The sequence below is a fragment of the Nilaparvata lugens genome, chromosome 9 (assembly GCF_014356525.2).
Source record: "Nilaparvata lugens isolate BPH chromosome 9, ASM1435652v1, whole genome shotgun sequence".
NCBI classification, from domain to species: Eukaryota; Metazoa; Arthropoda; class Insecta; order Hemiptera; family Delphacidae; genus Nilaparvata; species Nilaparvata lugens.
In genome coordinates, this window is record NC_052512.1 from 36133725 (window position 1) to 36151767 (window position 18043).

An 18043-nucleotide genomic window follows, 5' to 3' on the forward strand; every position below is an offset into this window, starting at 1 on the left:
TGATTTCGAAATTAGATACAGAAGCTAAGCTAATGTCTTCAAATTTCATCTTATAGAGGACTTCAGAATGACGCCAAAGATACGCCCAAGATGGGCGGTTTTACTGCGGTTTCCTAGCGTTCCTTAGTGTTTTTTCAAGAGAAATAGTTCAAATTTGGTTCATCTGGGGTGTAGAGTGTTATACACTCAGCAACGCCTAGGTGTTGTTGTTAAAGGACATGAAAATCACGAGATATTTTGAAATTTTGTGTTGGGAGGGCCTCAAAATTTTTGCAAGAGCGATAAAGAAGCATTTCACGCGAATTACATACAACATTTTTCTACAACTGCCCAAACCTGTTAAATTACTTATATCTGGCGGAGTTAATAATAATTCGTCTTCACTGATATCCATCATGGCTGCAGAGTGCAGAACCGGTACAATTACCGACTTTTTAGGTTAAGATCTGACCTACTTTTGGCGAGCTGCTTATCATCAGCTGATTAGCGAGAGTAAAGAAACTCTTCTGCGCGTGCGCGAATGTTTAGCGAGCGTAAAAGTAGATTCTCCTCAGAAATATGCTATTTTACGAGGAGAATTGAGTATGTAAATTCTTTTTCCTCCACCTACTGTCTAAAGTACTTACTTTACTCCCTGAAACCTAATACTTTTTCACTTTTTCGCTCTCGGGAGTAAAAAACAGAAAAACTCCCTAGGGAGTAAAATTGACTCCATTTAAATAACATGGGAAGCATCTCTATTTTGAAACTTACATTGTAATAGGTTAGAAGGTCTAAGCTCAGATGAGAAAGCATAATAGAGGTGTCTGTCATTGAGTCAATTGAATTCAATACCACAACAAGAAATTTGATTAACTCATGAAATATATGTTTGTATGATAATTATTATATTCTTAATATTAGTAGACGATAACAATTTAAACAATTTTTAAAATATTTTATTCTATTCAAAATACCCGCCAACAAATATTTTTGATGTGTAATTCAAATCTGAACCGCGTGATCTGGAGTCAGCCATTTTTGGTAGCTGCTCAGCTGATATAATTGCTACAACTTTCGCCGATAGATAGCGCAATCGGCAGTACCAATCAGACGACCGGTTTTTAGGTTTTAGAATTAGGTTATGTTGTTAGGAATCATTGTCACCAATACGTAAGTTATTAGAATGATTTTATTTGCAGTTTCTACAAACAAATGTAGATGGAGGAAAGATGTTGTGTATATCACGAGCGAAAAATACTTTTTCTCCCTCAGGAAAATTGCTGCCCTCGGCTTCGCCTCGGGCTTCAAACTTTTTCCCACAGGGAGAAAAAGTCGTACTTTTCACTCTAGATATACAAATAACTATTTCTACGCGCAGTTGTAGAAAAATAATGTTCAACTAACTCTTTAAATAGTAAATAACCAACCCTCTCTTGAAGCTTCTTAGACATGAACTGCTTGAATAGTGCCACGCCAGTCTCGAGCATCGACCAAGGGTTGACCATGTGAATTTTGTGTACACGTTGTGGGTAGCCTTTCTGAAAATGAAATAAAGTCAGATAATTATAATAGTAATGTAAGTAGAACCTCTAGCATACATTGATGATGATGAAACTAATAGGACCAATAGCTGCATATATACGTTCAGTCAGTTGGATGAATGGAAACATCATCTTGTGTTAAAACGAATATTGAAAGGCTGCTAAAATTTTAAGTTTATTCACATGAAAATATACATCAATTCAGATTCAGGAGACGGAGAGGAACAGGAAAAGGAGGAGGAGGAAGAAGAAGAGGAAGAAGGAGAGGAAAGGGAAGAGGAATAGGAAGAAAAAGAGGAAGAGGGATGAGAAGAAAAGGATGGTGAAGAGGAAGAGGAAGAGGAAGATGAAGTGGAAGATCGCGGGGAAGAGGGCGGGGAAGAGAAAGAAGATGAGGGAGAGGAAGAAGAAGAAGAAGAAGAAGAAGAAGAGAAGAAGAAGAAGAAGAAGAAGAAGAAGAAGAAGAAGAAGAAGAAGAAGAAGAAGAAGAAGAGAAGAAGAAGAAGGAGAAGAAGAAGGAGAAGAAGAAGAAGAAGAAGAGGAAGAAGAAGAAGAAGGAGAAGAAGAAGAAGAAGAAGAAGAAGAAGAAGAAGAACAACAACAACAACAACATTAACAAGAAGAAGAAAAGGATGAGAAGAAGAAGGATAAGAAGAAGAAAAGGATGAGAAGAAGAAGGATAAGAAGAAGAAGAATAAGAAGAAGAAGAAGGAGAAGAAAAAGAAGGAAAACAAGATGATGAAGAGATTGATAACAAGAATGATCTAGTAGCAGAGACAACTTATAATCACTTATCAAACTCATTGACCGAAGCGAAGCTGAGGTCTCAGTTTCGACTCGATCGGCTTTTGTCTGTTTGTTTGTACCGCAGTTACAGTCGCAGATATTGTCTGATTTCGAAACAAGGCGCAGAAACATATGTGTAACGATTTTTCATAAGACCTCCGGTTTTTTGTAATTTGAAAAACTGCAGACCTCCTTCCAGAAAGTTACTTTTTCGTATCTAGCGCCGTTATCTTGCAAGATACAGCAATTTTTACTCTTTTCAAAATGAAAGTTCATTGTATTTGCAATACATTAAGAGTAAATCTTGCCCGAAATGAAGATAAGTAAAAAAATTGGCAATCATTTTTTATAATAGAATTTGTGCCGCTCTAAAATGTGCTGTATTTATTTATAGTAGAAAACTTCTCACTTGGCTGCACAATTTTTTCCTTTTCCGACACGAGATTTCCCTGTTTCATATATGAATAGTTCCTGGAAAACTATTAGCTTTTGTTTATCCTTTTTGTATGGGATCGGAAACCGAGTTGTGAGCATTTAACATTCTGCATAGCATAGATGACATTGATAAATCTTACAATATACTGTACTTTCATAATGGCCCTTCTCATTAATTTGAAAGTTCGCAGAACTACTAGTAAGATTGTTTTAACTCATTAAAAGATTGTTTTATTCTCTGCTGGTAGCTAACTGTTTCGACTCCTTCTTGTTAACTATGACCAGGACAATACATCCCAGCAGCTGCTGATTATTGAATTATGAAATTAATTCTATAAATGTTTGAAATAATCCATAAAACGTTTATCAAATGACTAGTTTGTGCACCAACCAGTCCGAGATCGAAGGCCCGCTTGAGTAGGGCCGGATTGTACTTGGTAATGTGAGCGAAACAGCAGCGACGTGTGTCGACGACCACTTCGATACCGCTATAGTCGACGCCTTCCTGCAGCAGCACGTCCAGCATCATTGTGATGCGGCGGTAGGCGAACACCGGGTCAAAGTGGTCCGCCGACAAGCAGCGGTGCGAGAACAATAGCACGCGTCGGTTGTCGGGTGTCGGCTGCGGCAGAAAGAGCAACGCCCTGCAACGAAACAAAGTAGTCTATACTCTTCCGCCACACTGCGCAGTGAACATACTAGTGATCCCCTGGGTTGGAGAACTCGCTCAAGAACGGTTGTATTGTAATATTTAAAAAAACCGAAACTTTTAGATATAGGCTACAGAGTTGGTGAATATTATGGAAACAGCTAAATATACAAGATTAATTCAAATCATTTCTTATTTTGACAAAAAAAACACAACTCAGTAAAATGAAGATATGGACTTCTATACAGTTAGTTCCTGTTAAAATGAAAATACTACTTGCTAAATTAATTTGACAGTAAGTTTCATTTGGGATCCTATTTGGAATGGGAGATTCCACTGTCGCTTCAACATCTTTGTCTCTCAATCCAATTTTTTTATGAAAAGTTGGTGATGTGATACATGATTTCGATGAAGGGGTTCCAAGAGCAAATAGATAGAGAAACCCACACATTGATAACTCAACCCGTATCAGTTTGTTGATGTGAAAGTTGTAAATTATGTTGTTGAACGAGCTTTAGCGAGTTCTCACTTTTGACTTACTCAAGGCAAAAGTCGTTGTCCGTCTGTTTGTATGTTCCACAATAATTTTAGAAAAAATTGATCAATCAGCTTCAAATTTTGAACACATATTCTTCGAAACATTTTACAGTTCAAGTTCGTTGAACAACTGAATTGACCCACTCCTCAGTCTTTTTTCAAGATATAAAAAAAAATTGAAAGTGAATAAGAAGAAATTTGGTGTAACCTATCATTTATTCAGCTGAAGAATTAATTGCGTGCAATTACTACAGTTTTCCCATTCATTCATCCTTAACATCAGCTGAGGCTATTTGGGAGCTATCACAGGGACAGTCCTTGATGCGCTGACACATGGTTCCAGCTGGATAATATACTAGTGATCCACTGGGTTGGAAAACTTGCACAAGAACGGTTGTATTGTAATATTTGAGACCCGCAACTTCTGGATATACAAAGTTGGTGAAACTTATGGAAACAGCTGAATATTTCTTTTACAAGAATAGTTCAACAGTAGGTTTCAATGGGGATCCTATCTGAAATGGGAAATTGCACTTTCACTCCAACATATGTCACTTCCCTACTATCATCTGATTTGTTCCATTTAAATAAGAAGGTGGTCATGGTGGTGATGCATGATTTCGATTAAAAATATGTGTAGGTAGGACAACAATCCTATTAAATTAAGCGAGCAATTTCTGTATATCTTTTTATATTCTCCTATTTTTATATCTTGTTATATGGTTATTTATGTTCAACGGATCTCGAAAACGACTCTAACGATTTTCACGAAATTTGAAATATATTAGGTTTATGATATCAAAATTCGAATGCACTAGGTCTCATCCCTGGGAAAACTCGCTAAAGGACATAAAAAGAATAATTCATCCTTGGAAAGACAGATGATGATTTCGTTGTTTGTCGATAACAGAAGATGCGTGTGCCTGTGTGGGAGATCAGCTGTGAATAGAATAGAATAGAATAGAATAGAATATTTTCATTTGTCCAAGAACAATTACATGATTGCATGAGACATTGTCAAGATAGTTATAATATTCAATTATATCTTAATATATTTCTTTACAATATAAGTCATAATAACATCAAAGTATACATTTTTTAAAAGTCATAATACATTCAAATATTCACTTCTCATAGTACTCTTTCAAGCTGTAAAAGGGATTTTTGACTAGAAATTGTAAAGTGCATCTTTAATTTTCAAAAACGGAAAATTTCTTATTTCTTGAGGAAGGTGATCGAATTGTCTAATCAATTAGCTTACCGTTTCTCGCAAGAAATCTAGAAATTTCAATTGACTCGATCAAAATACAGTAATCTGATTTGTTGACATGAAATGGTATAATATTTAAAGTGATTCATTATTTTACAGTTCTAAGTGATTAGTGAGTGTTATTTTGTTATTCAATCTGGTATGTAAACAATCTAAATTAGAACTTTTATGTTTTCAAATATTTGGACTGAAAATTTCACCTGAATTCAAGTGTGTGGAACATAACCTACTTTTTGGAATATTTATAGTGTAGGTTATAAATCAAAATTCGGGGAAGAAACAGTTTTGAGCTGTGCTTGTTAGTACTTCCTCAGTCATTTTAAAGAATTGAGTTCTGTTTATCAATAAATAAATAACGAGCAAAGCTCGGTGCCCCGATACTTTGATTAATTCACGCAACTACATTGGATTTCTATTTTTCTTGAGGAGTATGGAAAAGTCTCAAACTGATCAATTGGAGGAGTACGTCTTGATCAAGCATACTTTTGAAATATTTTGAAACATATTCCTGGAATATGGCATCCTAGCATGGGGTGGTTCATCTTCAGCTGTTTTGAAACCTCTTTCTGTCTCACAGAAGGTTATTATGAAAAAAATCCTCAAGAAGAGTGCAAGATATCCAACAAACTTTCAAGATTTCCCTGTTCTTAATATAAGGCAGCTCTACATAAAAAGTCTTGCAGTTTATATGTCAAAAAACAGGAATAGTTTCACAAACATTGAACATAACTATCCGACTAGAAATAGATCACATATAGGTTTCCAGATCCCCATACTCATCCATCTCCTAGATTCATCCAATTCTTTTTACCTGGCTCATTGCCTTTACCGTAACCTTCCCTGGGATATGTTGCACTCCTAGGGGGCCAGCATTGCTGTCTTTAAGCACGGGTTGGGGAGGTGGCTGCTCAGCATTGGACATGATGCCAGCGATCAATTAATTAGGACACCATATATTTAGTGTCAATCTCTGTTTTTCCTTTACTTTAATCTGAAATTTTTGAATCTCCCCTCTTACTTTCTTCTCCTGTACTGTTGGATAACATATATGGTAGGTTCTAATAGAATATTTTTTTCTATCTGCACACAACATAATTCATTAACAAATAAGTTTTTACATAACTTTATGTGTATAAATCTATAGTGTGACTATAGCCGATTATTTTTTAAGTTATTATAATTTATAAACAGACATTTTTCTCAAGTGTTCAGTGCTACGCAAATTGACTTATACTGTATTGCACACGACCCTCCTCGCACACAGACCTCGTTCTAGGTGAGAGTACTATTCTTTCAAATTATTGTAAAGTAAGCATTTCAAATGTTTGTAACATTTTGCTTTTTGTGAATAAAAATGTTTTTCATTCATTCATTCATTCATTCATTTCATTCATTCAATTAGCTATTCAATTTAACATTTATTGAAAACTCAATTGTAGTTATTTACAATTACTGGTAATAACGAAATGATTATCAAAGTCTCATCAATGATTATTCATTCATTTTTTATCCCCTCTTATAACTATAAGATAATGTTGGTAGTGTGGAAGATACTGATATGGTGTGCGAAAGCGCTCCACATTGTGAGGGAAAATTCTACACCTATTTTTAAAAAAAAATAGACTACCATGTTGTATTTCATGTATTGAGAAAGTCTATACATTAACAAGCAGATGGTAATGGGAGGTGAAATTGGAGAGTATCTCTGATATTGGCGTTTCACTCACATCACTTCGGTACTTTTTATGATCCCTGGATGCAGAGGGTCCCGGTTCATGAAAACCTCTGGGATGAGACTTTTCAATGAAAAGTAGATGTCCAATCCATCCTTAGCTCGCTCCAGACTGTTCTTGCAGGTGATCAGGTAATTCTCTAACCAGGCGTCAACGTTCTCTGAGAAAAAAATAATATAAGTCAGTTAAACAAACCTCAAAAACGAGAAACAACCACAAATCAATAGAATTTCAAGAGATACTCTGAGCAAGGCTCCTTAACACTGAACTGAATAATAATAGCTCCAGAGGCCCGTTTTATGAAAGTAGTAAGTTATATATATTCACTCAATTTACCTAGAATACATGGTGTATTCCAAATGTACTCAACCATGAATTTAAACGGACGCTGAATCGACACTAGAATCGGACACTAGTGGAACTAGTCATAATGGGCCCTGTTTGACATACTTTTTCGCTAGTCGCATATTGAGATTGAGACAAGTTAATAGACGAGTAATAGTCAATAGTTGATGTTAATAGAGTAATAGACGGGTAATAGTCTAGTTACTAGACGAGTTAATATCATAATGATCATGTTATAATTTTCACATTGAGACGAGGCTGGCATGTGTGAACAAACATTAACTTTTTGGTTAGGGCTACTCTTAATATTATTATCATCATTAAAATGAAAATGAAAAAACAAAGTCCCCTTTTCACTAATAACATGTAATTTTCAAGTGAGTGAATAAAATAAAAATCATGTAATAAATATTATCAATGTTATTAATTATTGACTGAACATTCGTTAATTTCCACCTAGATTGAATTTATTGTCCATAATTTATTGAATAAATATGATTGAGTGGGACAGGAATTTCACAATAATGAGTAGGAAGTCACAAATGGATTTTGCTTTGGAAAATGGGTGGAGGACGAAGCATTTCATTATTGTACAGCAAAGTAGTTCTATGCAAGAATTATGTCAGCCGACCACTTTGAAAAGTTTTACCAATTCCATATAGTCCTGTCAACGAGAGATTGAAGAGGGAAAAGTTTGGAAATTCCTCCAAATTGATCTATTCTTGTTAAACTGAAGATTTTACACTCAACACTATAATGGCTGTAACAATCGTAGGGAGATGCATAGAATAATAAAATAATACATGAAATTGAAGAGAATGTTATGCTCTATTAGCTCATGATTAGCACGGGATTCTTTTCGTTGATAAGTTATAAATCGGAAAAGATGAAAAAAACGGAGGTGGAAGGGTTTTTCTTCAAATATGACATTTTCGAGAGCTCAGACAAAGCAAACTAGAAGAGATATGGAAACATGTTACAGATGAAACTTGCAGGTTAATTTGCAATCTTTAATTCTGTATTCTAATAAAATTTCGGAAAGATGCATATTTTTCGAGATATAGGTACCAAAATATGGTACTTCCAAACCACCCCACCCCTTCAGAACAGTGGGTAGGAGTGAGGACTTTTGATATGATTACCCCCTCACTATCCTTAAAAGCTTCAGGGTCAAAAATAATTGTGCTCCAAACTTTTCCCTCTATACCTTTTTTGAGCATTCGTTGCCTGGACTAATAATCAAAAAATATGGACTAATTTCTGGTTCAAAATTTTCCTTAATAACTCAATATTTTCAAGTTCTGAGAGTTTATTGAATGTAATCATTTTATTATATTCGGTTTTCAATCAAATCAAATACAAAATTCCTAGTTTATTTATTTCTGGACTGAAAAGTGGACTTGAATCACTTATAGCATAACCTATAATTTTCATTCATTCATAACTCTATCTTAATTGTATTATCATTCATTCCATCATCATCACCTTGACTTAAAATACTCCTAGAAAGTCGCCTTTGTAAAAAAAAAAAAAATAAATAAATAAACAAATAGGCAAATGAAGCTATAAACAATTTTTTTCCATGAATAAATGTCCAGTGAGGTTTCTCATTTCTGATTTCATATCTCAAAAATAGATCACGAATTTCTCGCCACGTTCTTACCAAGTACATTTCAAATTTAATCACTCAGCCATGCCATGGTTACTCATTTTTGACAATAATATAAGTTCATTTCAATCCGCTGAATGGGATAGGATTTCTTCATGGATAGATTACTTCCTGGATGGAGACTCACAGAATTCTAGTTTAGACGAAAGATTTCATCAATGATTCGCAGAAATTGTTTCCTGAATTGGATTGTTTCCTACTGTAATACCAATTCAGAAGCAGGAACTGAGGAAATTTCAGAGTCTGAGATAGGAGTTGGAATGGCGTTATTAGAACCGAAAAGCCCCTGCAAAGTGGAACTGATATGGCCATGAAAGGAATTTGCTAAATCTTCGCTGCCTTACAGTGGACCCCTGGAAAGTGGATGGAGAGGATAATGGGGAAAGAAGAGGTTGAAAAGATGGTGGTCAAAAAGAGGAAGAATGAGCGACTATGTAGGGGAAAATTATGTGAATAAGGATGGGATGGGGGAACAGAGAATGAGGAAAGAATTATATGGATACGGATGGAATGGAGGAACAGAGAATGAGGGCAGAATAGGGCAGAAATATGTTCATAAGGATGAAATGAGTGAACAAAGAATAAGAGTGGAATTATATGATCAAGGATGGGATGGAGGAACAAAGAATGAGGGCAGAATAGGGCAGAATTATGTTAATAAGGATGGAATGGAGAAACAGAGAATGAGGGCAGAATAGGGCAGTGGTATGTGAATAAGGATGGAATGGAGGAACAGAGAATGAGGACAGAATTATATGAAAAAGGATGGGATGGAGGAAAGGGAATGAGGGCAGAATGGGGCAGAATTATGTTAATAAGGATGGAATGGGTGAAAAGAAAATTAGGGCAGAATTATATGAATAAGGATGGAATGGGGGAAAAGAGAATGAGGGCAGAATAGGGCAGAGTTATGTGAATAAGGATGGAATGGGTAAACAGAGAATGAGGGCAGAATAGGGCATAATTATGTGAATAAGGATGGAATAGAGAAACAGAGAATGAGGGCAGGATTATGTGAATAAGGATGGGATGGAGGAACAGAGAATGAGGGCAGAATAGGGCAGAATTATGTGAATAAGGATGGAATAGAGAAACAGAGAATGAGGGCAGGATTATGTGAATAAGGATGGGATGGAGGAACAGAGAATGAGGGCAGAATAGGGCAGAATTATGTGAATAAGGATGGAATAGAGAAACAGAGAATGAGGGCAGGATTATGTGAATAAGGATGGGATGGAGGAACAGAGAATGAGGGCAGAATAGGGCAGAAATATGTGAATAAGGAATTGAAGAATAGAGAATGAGGTCAGAATAGAGCAGAATTATGTAAATAAGGATGGAATGAGGGAACAGAGAATGAGAGCAGAATAAGGCAGAATTATGTAAATAAGGATGGAATGGAGGAACAGAGAATGAGGGCAGAATAGAGAAATTACAGGATTACAGAAAAAAGTACATTTATCTGCAGTTTTGACAGTAAAGATATTTTTGACAGCTTGACGGTAAAGTAAAAAAGACGTTCAGCACAAATAACCCTCTGAGTATGGGCAGCAAAACTGATATTAAGTATCAAGGGGTGTTAACTTGAAATCACTTTACTTTACATCAACCTTGAACCCCCCCCCCCAACAAAAAAAAATCCTATATTTTACACTGTTTCTCTTGATCCAAGAGGAACTATACTGAGCTATCAACGATATAGGCTGTACAATTTGCTTTTCTGTCTTTCATGAGACAAAGCAAAGAGTTATAACTTTTTTCAACCTCGCACCGTTAAAAAACAAATGGTTTGAAGAATATGTAGAAATGTAATGAAATGTAACGTGATCTCACCAGTGACAGGAATATTTAAGTTCACCTGAAGACGTATAATTTAGGAATGAGTTAGAATTTCTCACATTATCAATGTTGCAGTAGAAAAACATCGGACATAATGTACTATGAATTGAAAGCCAATTTAATGATCATCAAGGATTGTTAGCAAAAAAGGTGCTATATCAACTTGTGTTGATGGATAGATGAATAAAAGAAGGGTTCTGGGTTATTTTAATTAGATAAATGAATGAATTTATTAACGTGAGTTAGGTTACATTCTTCAACGTTTCATCACTTCAAAAAGTTCATAATCTCATGTTTATTCGTATTGTTAGCAATCTCAAATTTTTTAAATAAAAAATACCGGGTTGACTTGAATAACAGCTACAATCTACTTCAGTTGGCGGTGGTAAAAGAAAAGTGACAGCCACGCTCTCCTATATAATTATGAAGTCCATTGACTTAAGTTTGTTCGGTTTATTTATTTTTATTTTATTTATTATTTTTATTTATTTTACCTTTTTATTTTTATTTAAGTTGGAATCTTTTTCAATATAATTGTTGAGATCATTATAAGAGTGAGAAAAAGTGGCAACTGAAATTCTTAAGTGGTCTAATAAGCGAGTTATGGGTTGTTGAAGTGCTAACTTTCCAGATTCTGTTTTCTTTCCAGATCATAAACTGTTTCGAATTTTCCATTGGAGTTTTTTTCTAATTCATTCAGTATATCATTGGCTTTGTTCTAATGTGCTTTTTTCGCGATAGATTTTATGCCAAAATAAAAAAGTTATCGAATTTACAAAAAATGTTACTTTTTTATTTATGAAGGATATGGGGAATGGAATGTTTTAGTTTGGAAAGATAAATTTTTTGAATTTTCAAGAGAAGTTCTAATGATAAATAGTCGAAACCGTTTTTGATCTGGAAAGAAAACTAAATCTGAAAATTTAGCACTTCAACAACTCATAACTTGTTTATTAGACCATTAAAAAATTTCAGCTGCCACTTTTTCTCACTCTTATAATGATCTTAACGATCATATTGAAAAATATTATCCAATTTAAATTATGAAAGAAAGTGTACCGAACAGTGTTAAGGCGTGAATCTTAATAGAACGAGATTATTCTCTATAGCACTGCTCACAGTGTTGTCATTTTTTGGTCCTGACATTTTTATTAGAGGAAGCCCTGGCTCAGATTACGAGTGCGAGGGATTATATTGGATTATCCTCAAAGCCAGGTTAGAGCTTCTTCTAACAGTGACCAATTACCAGCAATAAATTCAAGCGAAACTTTGTGCAGTCCGGGTCCTAAAGCTTTGTCTATCGGCGGAGGGCCACTAGACTACAATACTACACGTTCAAAAACATCGAACATTTTTGAAAATTTATCTTTCCATGAGCAACAGCTGCTCGTTTGTACCTTCTAAAAAGCGAGGTGTTGCACCCGAAAAAATACACAAGGAGCTCTAATGTATCTTTCCATAGGAAACAGATGCTTTTTTGTATCTCCTCAAAAGAAACGGGTTGCATCCGAAAAGATACACAAGGAAATTTTTGGAGTTACATCCTTTTAGCACAACACAGCCTATCAGCTGACATTCGTTTAACATGTTCTTTCCATTGTTGGTGATACGTTGCAACTCTCTCATTAATGAAGAATCTCTGTGTGTAGGGAGCTGCCTCCATCTAGGGATCTAAAGTCTTCTGAAGCTTGATGTTTTTGCAAAGCCGTGAATATTACCTCGCGAACCATACCTTGCCTATATTTTCTTTCAAAGTCACGGAGGCACAGCTACTGGACGCGTACTAAACTCATACTATGGAACGTGAAATCTCTCCACAGAACTATACACTTCACTACACTACACATCCAATCATTTTACTAGTGAATTCAGAAGTTCATGATCTCAGGAAACAAATCAATTTTGATTGAAGAGGGCATGTACAATTATCACTTTATAATCTTACTAAACAAATTTGTTTGAGAAGTGGGGAAAATTGAGAGCGAAGTAGATCAAACACATTTTTAACCTTCCAGTAGTCGCGCCCTACTCATTCACATGAGCAGTCGCGCGTTGTATTTTGTACAACATCCAATTTTCCAAGTTTTATGTACTCTGTTTACTGTCAAAACATATTAATTTATTGTATGACTACTTTCTCCATCTTCTTGGATTATTTTACGCCTATGAACATTTGGAAGAGAACAATTTCATAGCCCAATAAGGTACATCAAGCAAAACCATCAATTCTGTATCATTATTGGTTCGTTTACCGACCCCGTATACAGTTTTTCCCTATCTCATGCACTGTCACGACTAAATGGCACCTAAAGACTGAACCATTGCTCGGTTGATACTGCAACTCAGTGGAGTGATGGGGGGAGAGTTTGGAATGCATAGGTGACTCATTCACTGACACCACCCCAGCAAAAAAACATGTTTCACTTACACTGTTGTACTTTTTACAACAGCGCGACTGCCGGAAGGTTAACACATGTTTGAAATGTCAAGTAATCTATTCCATGATCCATTATTTCAATCTGTCTCATCTTATTAAACTTGCTTCCATACAATTATTTTCTAATTGTTATTATTTAATAGTTGATGATCTTACTAAACGAATTAGTTTTATAAGTGAAAAAATTAGGAGGAAGTAGGTCAAACACATTTAAGACATATTGGAAACGACAAGCAATCTATTCCTTGATCCATTATTCCAACTTGTCTCATCTTATTCAACTTGCTTTCATACAATTATTCTCTAATTGTTATTATTTAATAGTTAATGATCTCGCTAAACGAATTAGTTTTATAAGTGAAAAAATTGAGAGTGAAGTAGGTCAAACACATTTAAGACATGTTGGAAACGTAAAGTAATCTATTTCTTGATCAATTATTTCAACTTGTCTCATCTTATTCAACTTGCTTTCATACAATTATTTTCTAATTGTATTATTTAATAGTTGATGATCTCGTTAAACGAATTAGTTTTAGAAGTAAGAAAATTGAGAGTGAAGTAGGTCAAACACATTTAAGACATGTTGGAAACGTAAAGTAATCTATTTCTTGATCAATTATTTCAACTTGTCTCATCTTATTCAACTTGCTTTCATACAATTATTTTCTAATTGTTATTATTTAATAGTTGATGATCTCGTTAAACGAATTAGTTTTAGAAGTAAGAAAATTGAGAGTGAAGTAGGTCAAACACATTTAAGACATGTTGGAAACGTAAAGTAATCTATTTCTTTATCAATTATTCCAACCCGAGTCTCATCTTATTAAACTTCTATTCAATTATTACTCCCTGACAACTAGGGAACTATCCCTTGTACCTACATTTTATCTGAACTTCCTTTTAATTCCAATGTCTTGTTGGATATCTCATTACTTTTTGCATCTTTTCAATTTCCTTACAATCCCCTCGAGAGCATCCTCCCCACTTCTCGAAACTTTCAGCTGACATCTTATCCTGTCAACGGCAAACTTCTCCGTTCTTATATCTTCTTCTACTTAGTTTTGTACCTCATTTATTCTTCAACAATTTACTCATCCTTCCGATCTCCTTCCATATTTCCTCCTTGTTACTTTAGGATCTTCCTCTTTCTCTCTCTCTCTCTGAATATTCAAACTTTTCTTGCCCTATTACCATTGGTAAGGAAGATAGACATCACAATCCCTATTACCATTGGTAAGAAAAGTATTGCTTTCCAAAACGATAAGGTACGAGTAATTTATATACTTCTTCGAGTTTCTTTCAATACGTTACGAGTAATGTTGGATAATCGAGTATTATTAAAAACTTATAGTAACTTCTACCATAGAGAAACATTAGCGTAAGTAGATATCCCATGGTATAGGGAATTTATGTCGCAACTTTTACTGTTATCTCAAGCCGATTACTGTCGATTATTGTCAATTTTCACTGTTTTGTTGGGGTGAGAGTGTATCAACGGCACAATTTGAGAGACTACCAGTGTCACACAGCTTCATGGGAAAGAACTAAGTGAACTATCGGCTTGGGATAACAGTAAAAGTTGCGACATAAATTCCCTATACCATGGGATATCTACTTACGCTAATGTTTCTCTATGCTTCTACTCAAAAATTTAACACTTTGGACAAAAACCATTTTCCATAGCAAATCTGTCAACGTCATAGCAACTGCTATCACAAGTAGTATTATTAATTACGCGCATTTTATAGACAGTCAGACAGACGTTAACGGAAGCGACAACTTATAAATTGAATATTTTTTTATTATTCAGCCATGATTCATGAGTCATGAGCCTGAATCATGAGCCAGTCTGTGTGGAAACTACAAAATAGCATCAGCTTTCTTAAATGAATGGAAAAATTACAGAAATAGCCTTCAATCAATTTCAGCTATCTAAATGATAGATCCAAACTATTTTTCCTCTCATGCACTTTCAATATAATTTATATATCCTAAAAAGTGAATTCGTATGGCTTTTGTTGGTGGAGAGTCCCTTGCGGGAAGGTCTCACCGCCTGAATATATAATTTAAGCCGTCAATGGGCCTTACGACTGTCATACTTCAGCCGGGACCGTCAGTTACCGTGCCCATCCGATAAGACGGGAGTGATCTGGTTAAAAAACTTTTGGTATTGAGAGGGTTTGAACCCGGGATCCCTATGCTGCTACGCAAGCACTCTATCCACTAGAACACGGGTCACTCCTTTTATATCCTGAAAAAGGACGAAGGAGTGAGTCAATTTTGTTATCCAACGAACTTGACCTGTAAGCAGGATCGAAGAATACACTCTCGAAATTTCAAGCTGATTGGTCAATCCTTTCTAAAGTTACTGTCGAACATACAAACTGACAGAAAACGACTTTGGCCTTCAAAAGTGAGAACTCGATAACGCTCGTTCAATTATTCTGCAGCCTCCGTTACATGGAAATTTCACGAGAATCCTGATTTAAGAGAGTGCAAAATAAGTGGATTAATAATGAAGGGGGATGTAGAATAGGGAAAGATTTGATCGATGAGATGGGATCTAGTCGACAAAGAAAAGAAGGTCGAGAGAGAACGGGAGAGAACGGGAGAGAACGGGAGAGAACGGGAGAGAACGGGAGAGAGCGGGAGAGAACGGGAGAGAACGGGAGAGAACGGGAGAGAACGGGTGAGAGCGGGAGAGAACGGGACGGGAGAGAACGGGAGAGAATCATGCAAGAAGACTCTCTCTTATATTGGTATCAGATTCTCATGAAGATGTTCTTCTCACTTCAGGCTTTCTCAGCTTCTCCATTCTCTCAACCTCTCACTATCCTATCCTCTTCTACCACTTTTTGGGCGTATTTTACACTTTCACTTCCCCTATCATTCTCTCCTCCAAATTTGGGAGATAGAGAAAATTCTGAGAATGCAACTGTTCTGGGAGTCAAATGTATTGATTCAGGGAGTTTTTAGAGATAGCGCTTTCGTTGCTTACTCTCTCATACTTTTTTATCTCTCATAGTCTGAGGGTTGAGTGGCAGAGAGGACCTAGATTCCTAACTCCGCCCCAATTATTTGATTCAATTCAATACTTTAAATTCCGCGCCATTATAACTTCTACCCTCCTACTCCTACTCACTTTGTCATGAGGAAGATGAGAGGAAGATGTGAGGCAGGAGGAGAAGGAGGAGGATGAGGGGGATGAGGAGGATGAGAAAAAGTAGGAGAGATGTAGAAGAAATTACAGAAAAAAAAGAAAATTGTGAAGCGGAAAGAGTGGAATGTTATGGAATAGAAGAAGGAGGTGGAGGAAGAAGTCTCTGATGAGGTGGGGGGAGGGGGAAAATGATGTGGGTGAGTAGGGTGAGGATGTTGGGTGTGAGGAGGTTAGGTGTGAAGGAGGATGAGGTGATTGGGTGGCGGAGGAGGAGGTGTAGGAGAAGGGTGAGGGGTAGCAGTGGGAGGAGGATGAGGTGGAGGAGGATGAGCAGGAGGGGGAGGAAAGAGAGGGGGTGTTGGGGGTGGAGGAGGAGATGGAGGAGGAGTTGGATGAGAATGATGAGAAGGAGGATGATGAGGGGGATGAGGAGGAGGAGAACGAGGAGAGGAGGAGGAGGAAGTGAATAAGGGGAGGAGGAGGAGGAGGAGGAGGAGGAGGAGGAAGGAGGAGGAGTAGGAGGAGGAGGAGTAGGATGAAAAGGAGGAGGAGGAGGAGAGGAGGATGAGTAGGAGGAGAGGAGGAGGAAGTAAATAAGGGTGAGGAGGAGGTGAAGAAGAAAAAGAAGGTGAGTAGTGAGAGGCGGAGGGGAGGAGATGTGAGGGCAACGTGAGAAAGAAGAGAAGTAAGTTGTAGAGAGGGAGAAGGAGAAGGAGAAGAATGGATAAGAGGAATGAAAAGATGAAGTAGATGTGGTAGGAAAAGAAGAAGGAGGCGAAGAATGATGAAGAGGAGAACGGAGAGGGGTAGAAACAAATTGTGGAGAAGAAGGAGGAGAAGGAGAAGGAAAAGGATGGGTAAGAGGAAGGAGATGATGAAGTAGATGTAGGAGGAGAAGAAGAAGGAGGCGAAGAATGATGAAGAGGAGAACGGAGAGGGGTAGAAACAAATTGTGGAGAAGAAGGAGGATAAGAGAAGGAAAAGATGTTAAGAGGAAGGAGATGATGAAGTAGATGTAGGAGGAGAAGAAGAAGGAGGCGAAGAATGATGAATAGGAGAACGGAGCGATGGAGTAGAAGAAGCAAAATGAGGAGAAGGAAGATGAGAAGGTGGTGGGAGACGAGGAATAGGGGGAGGTGGGTAATGGAGAAGAATGGGAAGAATAAGTTGAAAAGTATTAGAAGAAAGGAGGAAGAGGGGAAGGAAGAACAAGGTCAGGATGAGGGAGAGGAGTAGATAAGATGAACTAGAAGGTTTAAGATGGAATAGGAGATGATAATCAGTATTTTATCAGTAGGAACTTTAATCTTACTACCTATAAACACTACTAAGAGTGGATCAGAAGGAGGAAAAGTGGAAAAATATTAAATTAGATTAGATGAGATTTCATTCATGCATCGTGTTTCAATAGTAATATCGGGGGACCGAGCTTCGCTCTGGAGTGTAAAAGCATAGAAAATTTGCAACGAAAGATTGAATTTATAGTTTTTATTTATTTATTATTTTTCTTAGTCGAAAAATTATTTTTACAGTTATATGAGGAGGTACAACAGGCTTATGCCCAAAACTGTCCCTTTTCAAATTTATACTACAGTCCAAATCAAAATCTAGGTTAAGCTACTATCACTCAACAAAATAACAATTCATTCACACTCTAATA

General features: G+C 36.5%; 2 protein-coding genes across 4 annotated transcripts in view; one reads left to right on the forward strand and one right to left on the reverse strand.

Moving 5' to 3' along the window:
- Positions 1–18043, forward strand: part of LOC111043682 (acetylcholine receptor subunit alpha-like 1) — a 195261-nt gene that overhangs the window by 99114 nt on the left and 78104 nt on the right. The window lies entirely within an intron of this gene.
- Positions 1–18043, reverse strand: part of LOC111043683 (alpha-tocopherol transfer protein-like) — a 74543-nt gene that overhangs the window by 2943 nt on the left and 53557 nt on the right. For both annotated transcript variants that reach the window (XM_039435816.1, XM_039435817.1), the window contains exons 3-5: positions 6928–7093; positions 3136–3388; positions 1410–1520 (exon numbers count right to left, since the gene is read on the reverse strand). In XM_039435816.1, the coding sequence (XP_039291750.1) occupies positions 1410–1520; positions 3136–3388; positions 6928–7093 (530 nt within the window). The remainder of the gene's footprint in view (positions 1–1409; positions 1521–3135; positions 3389–6927; positions 7094–18043) is intronic.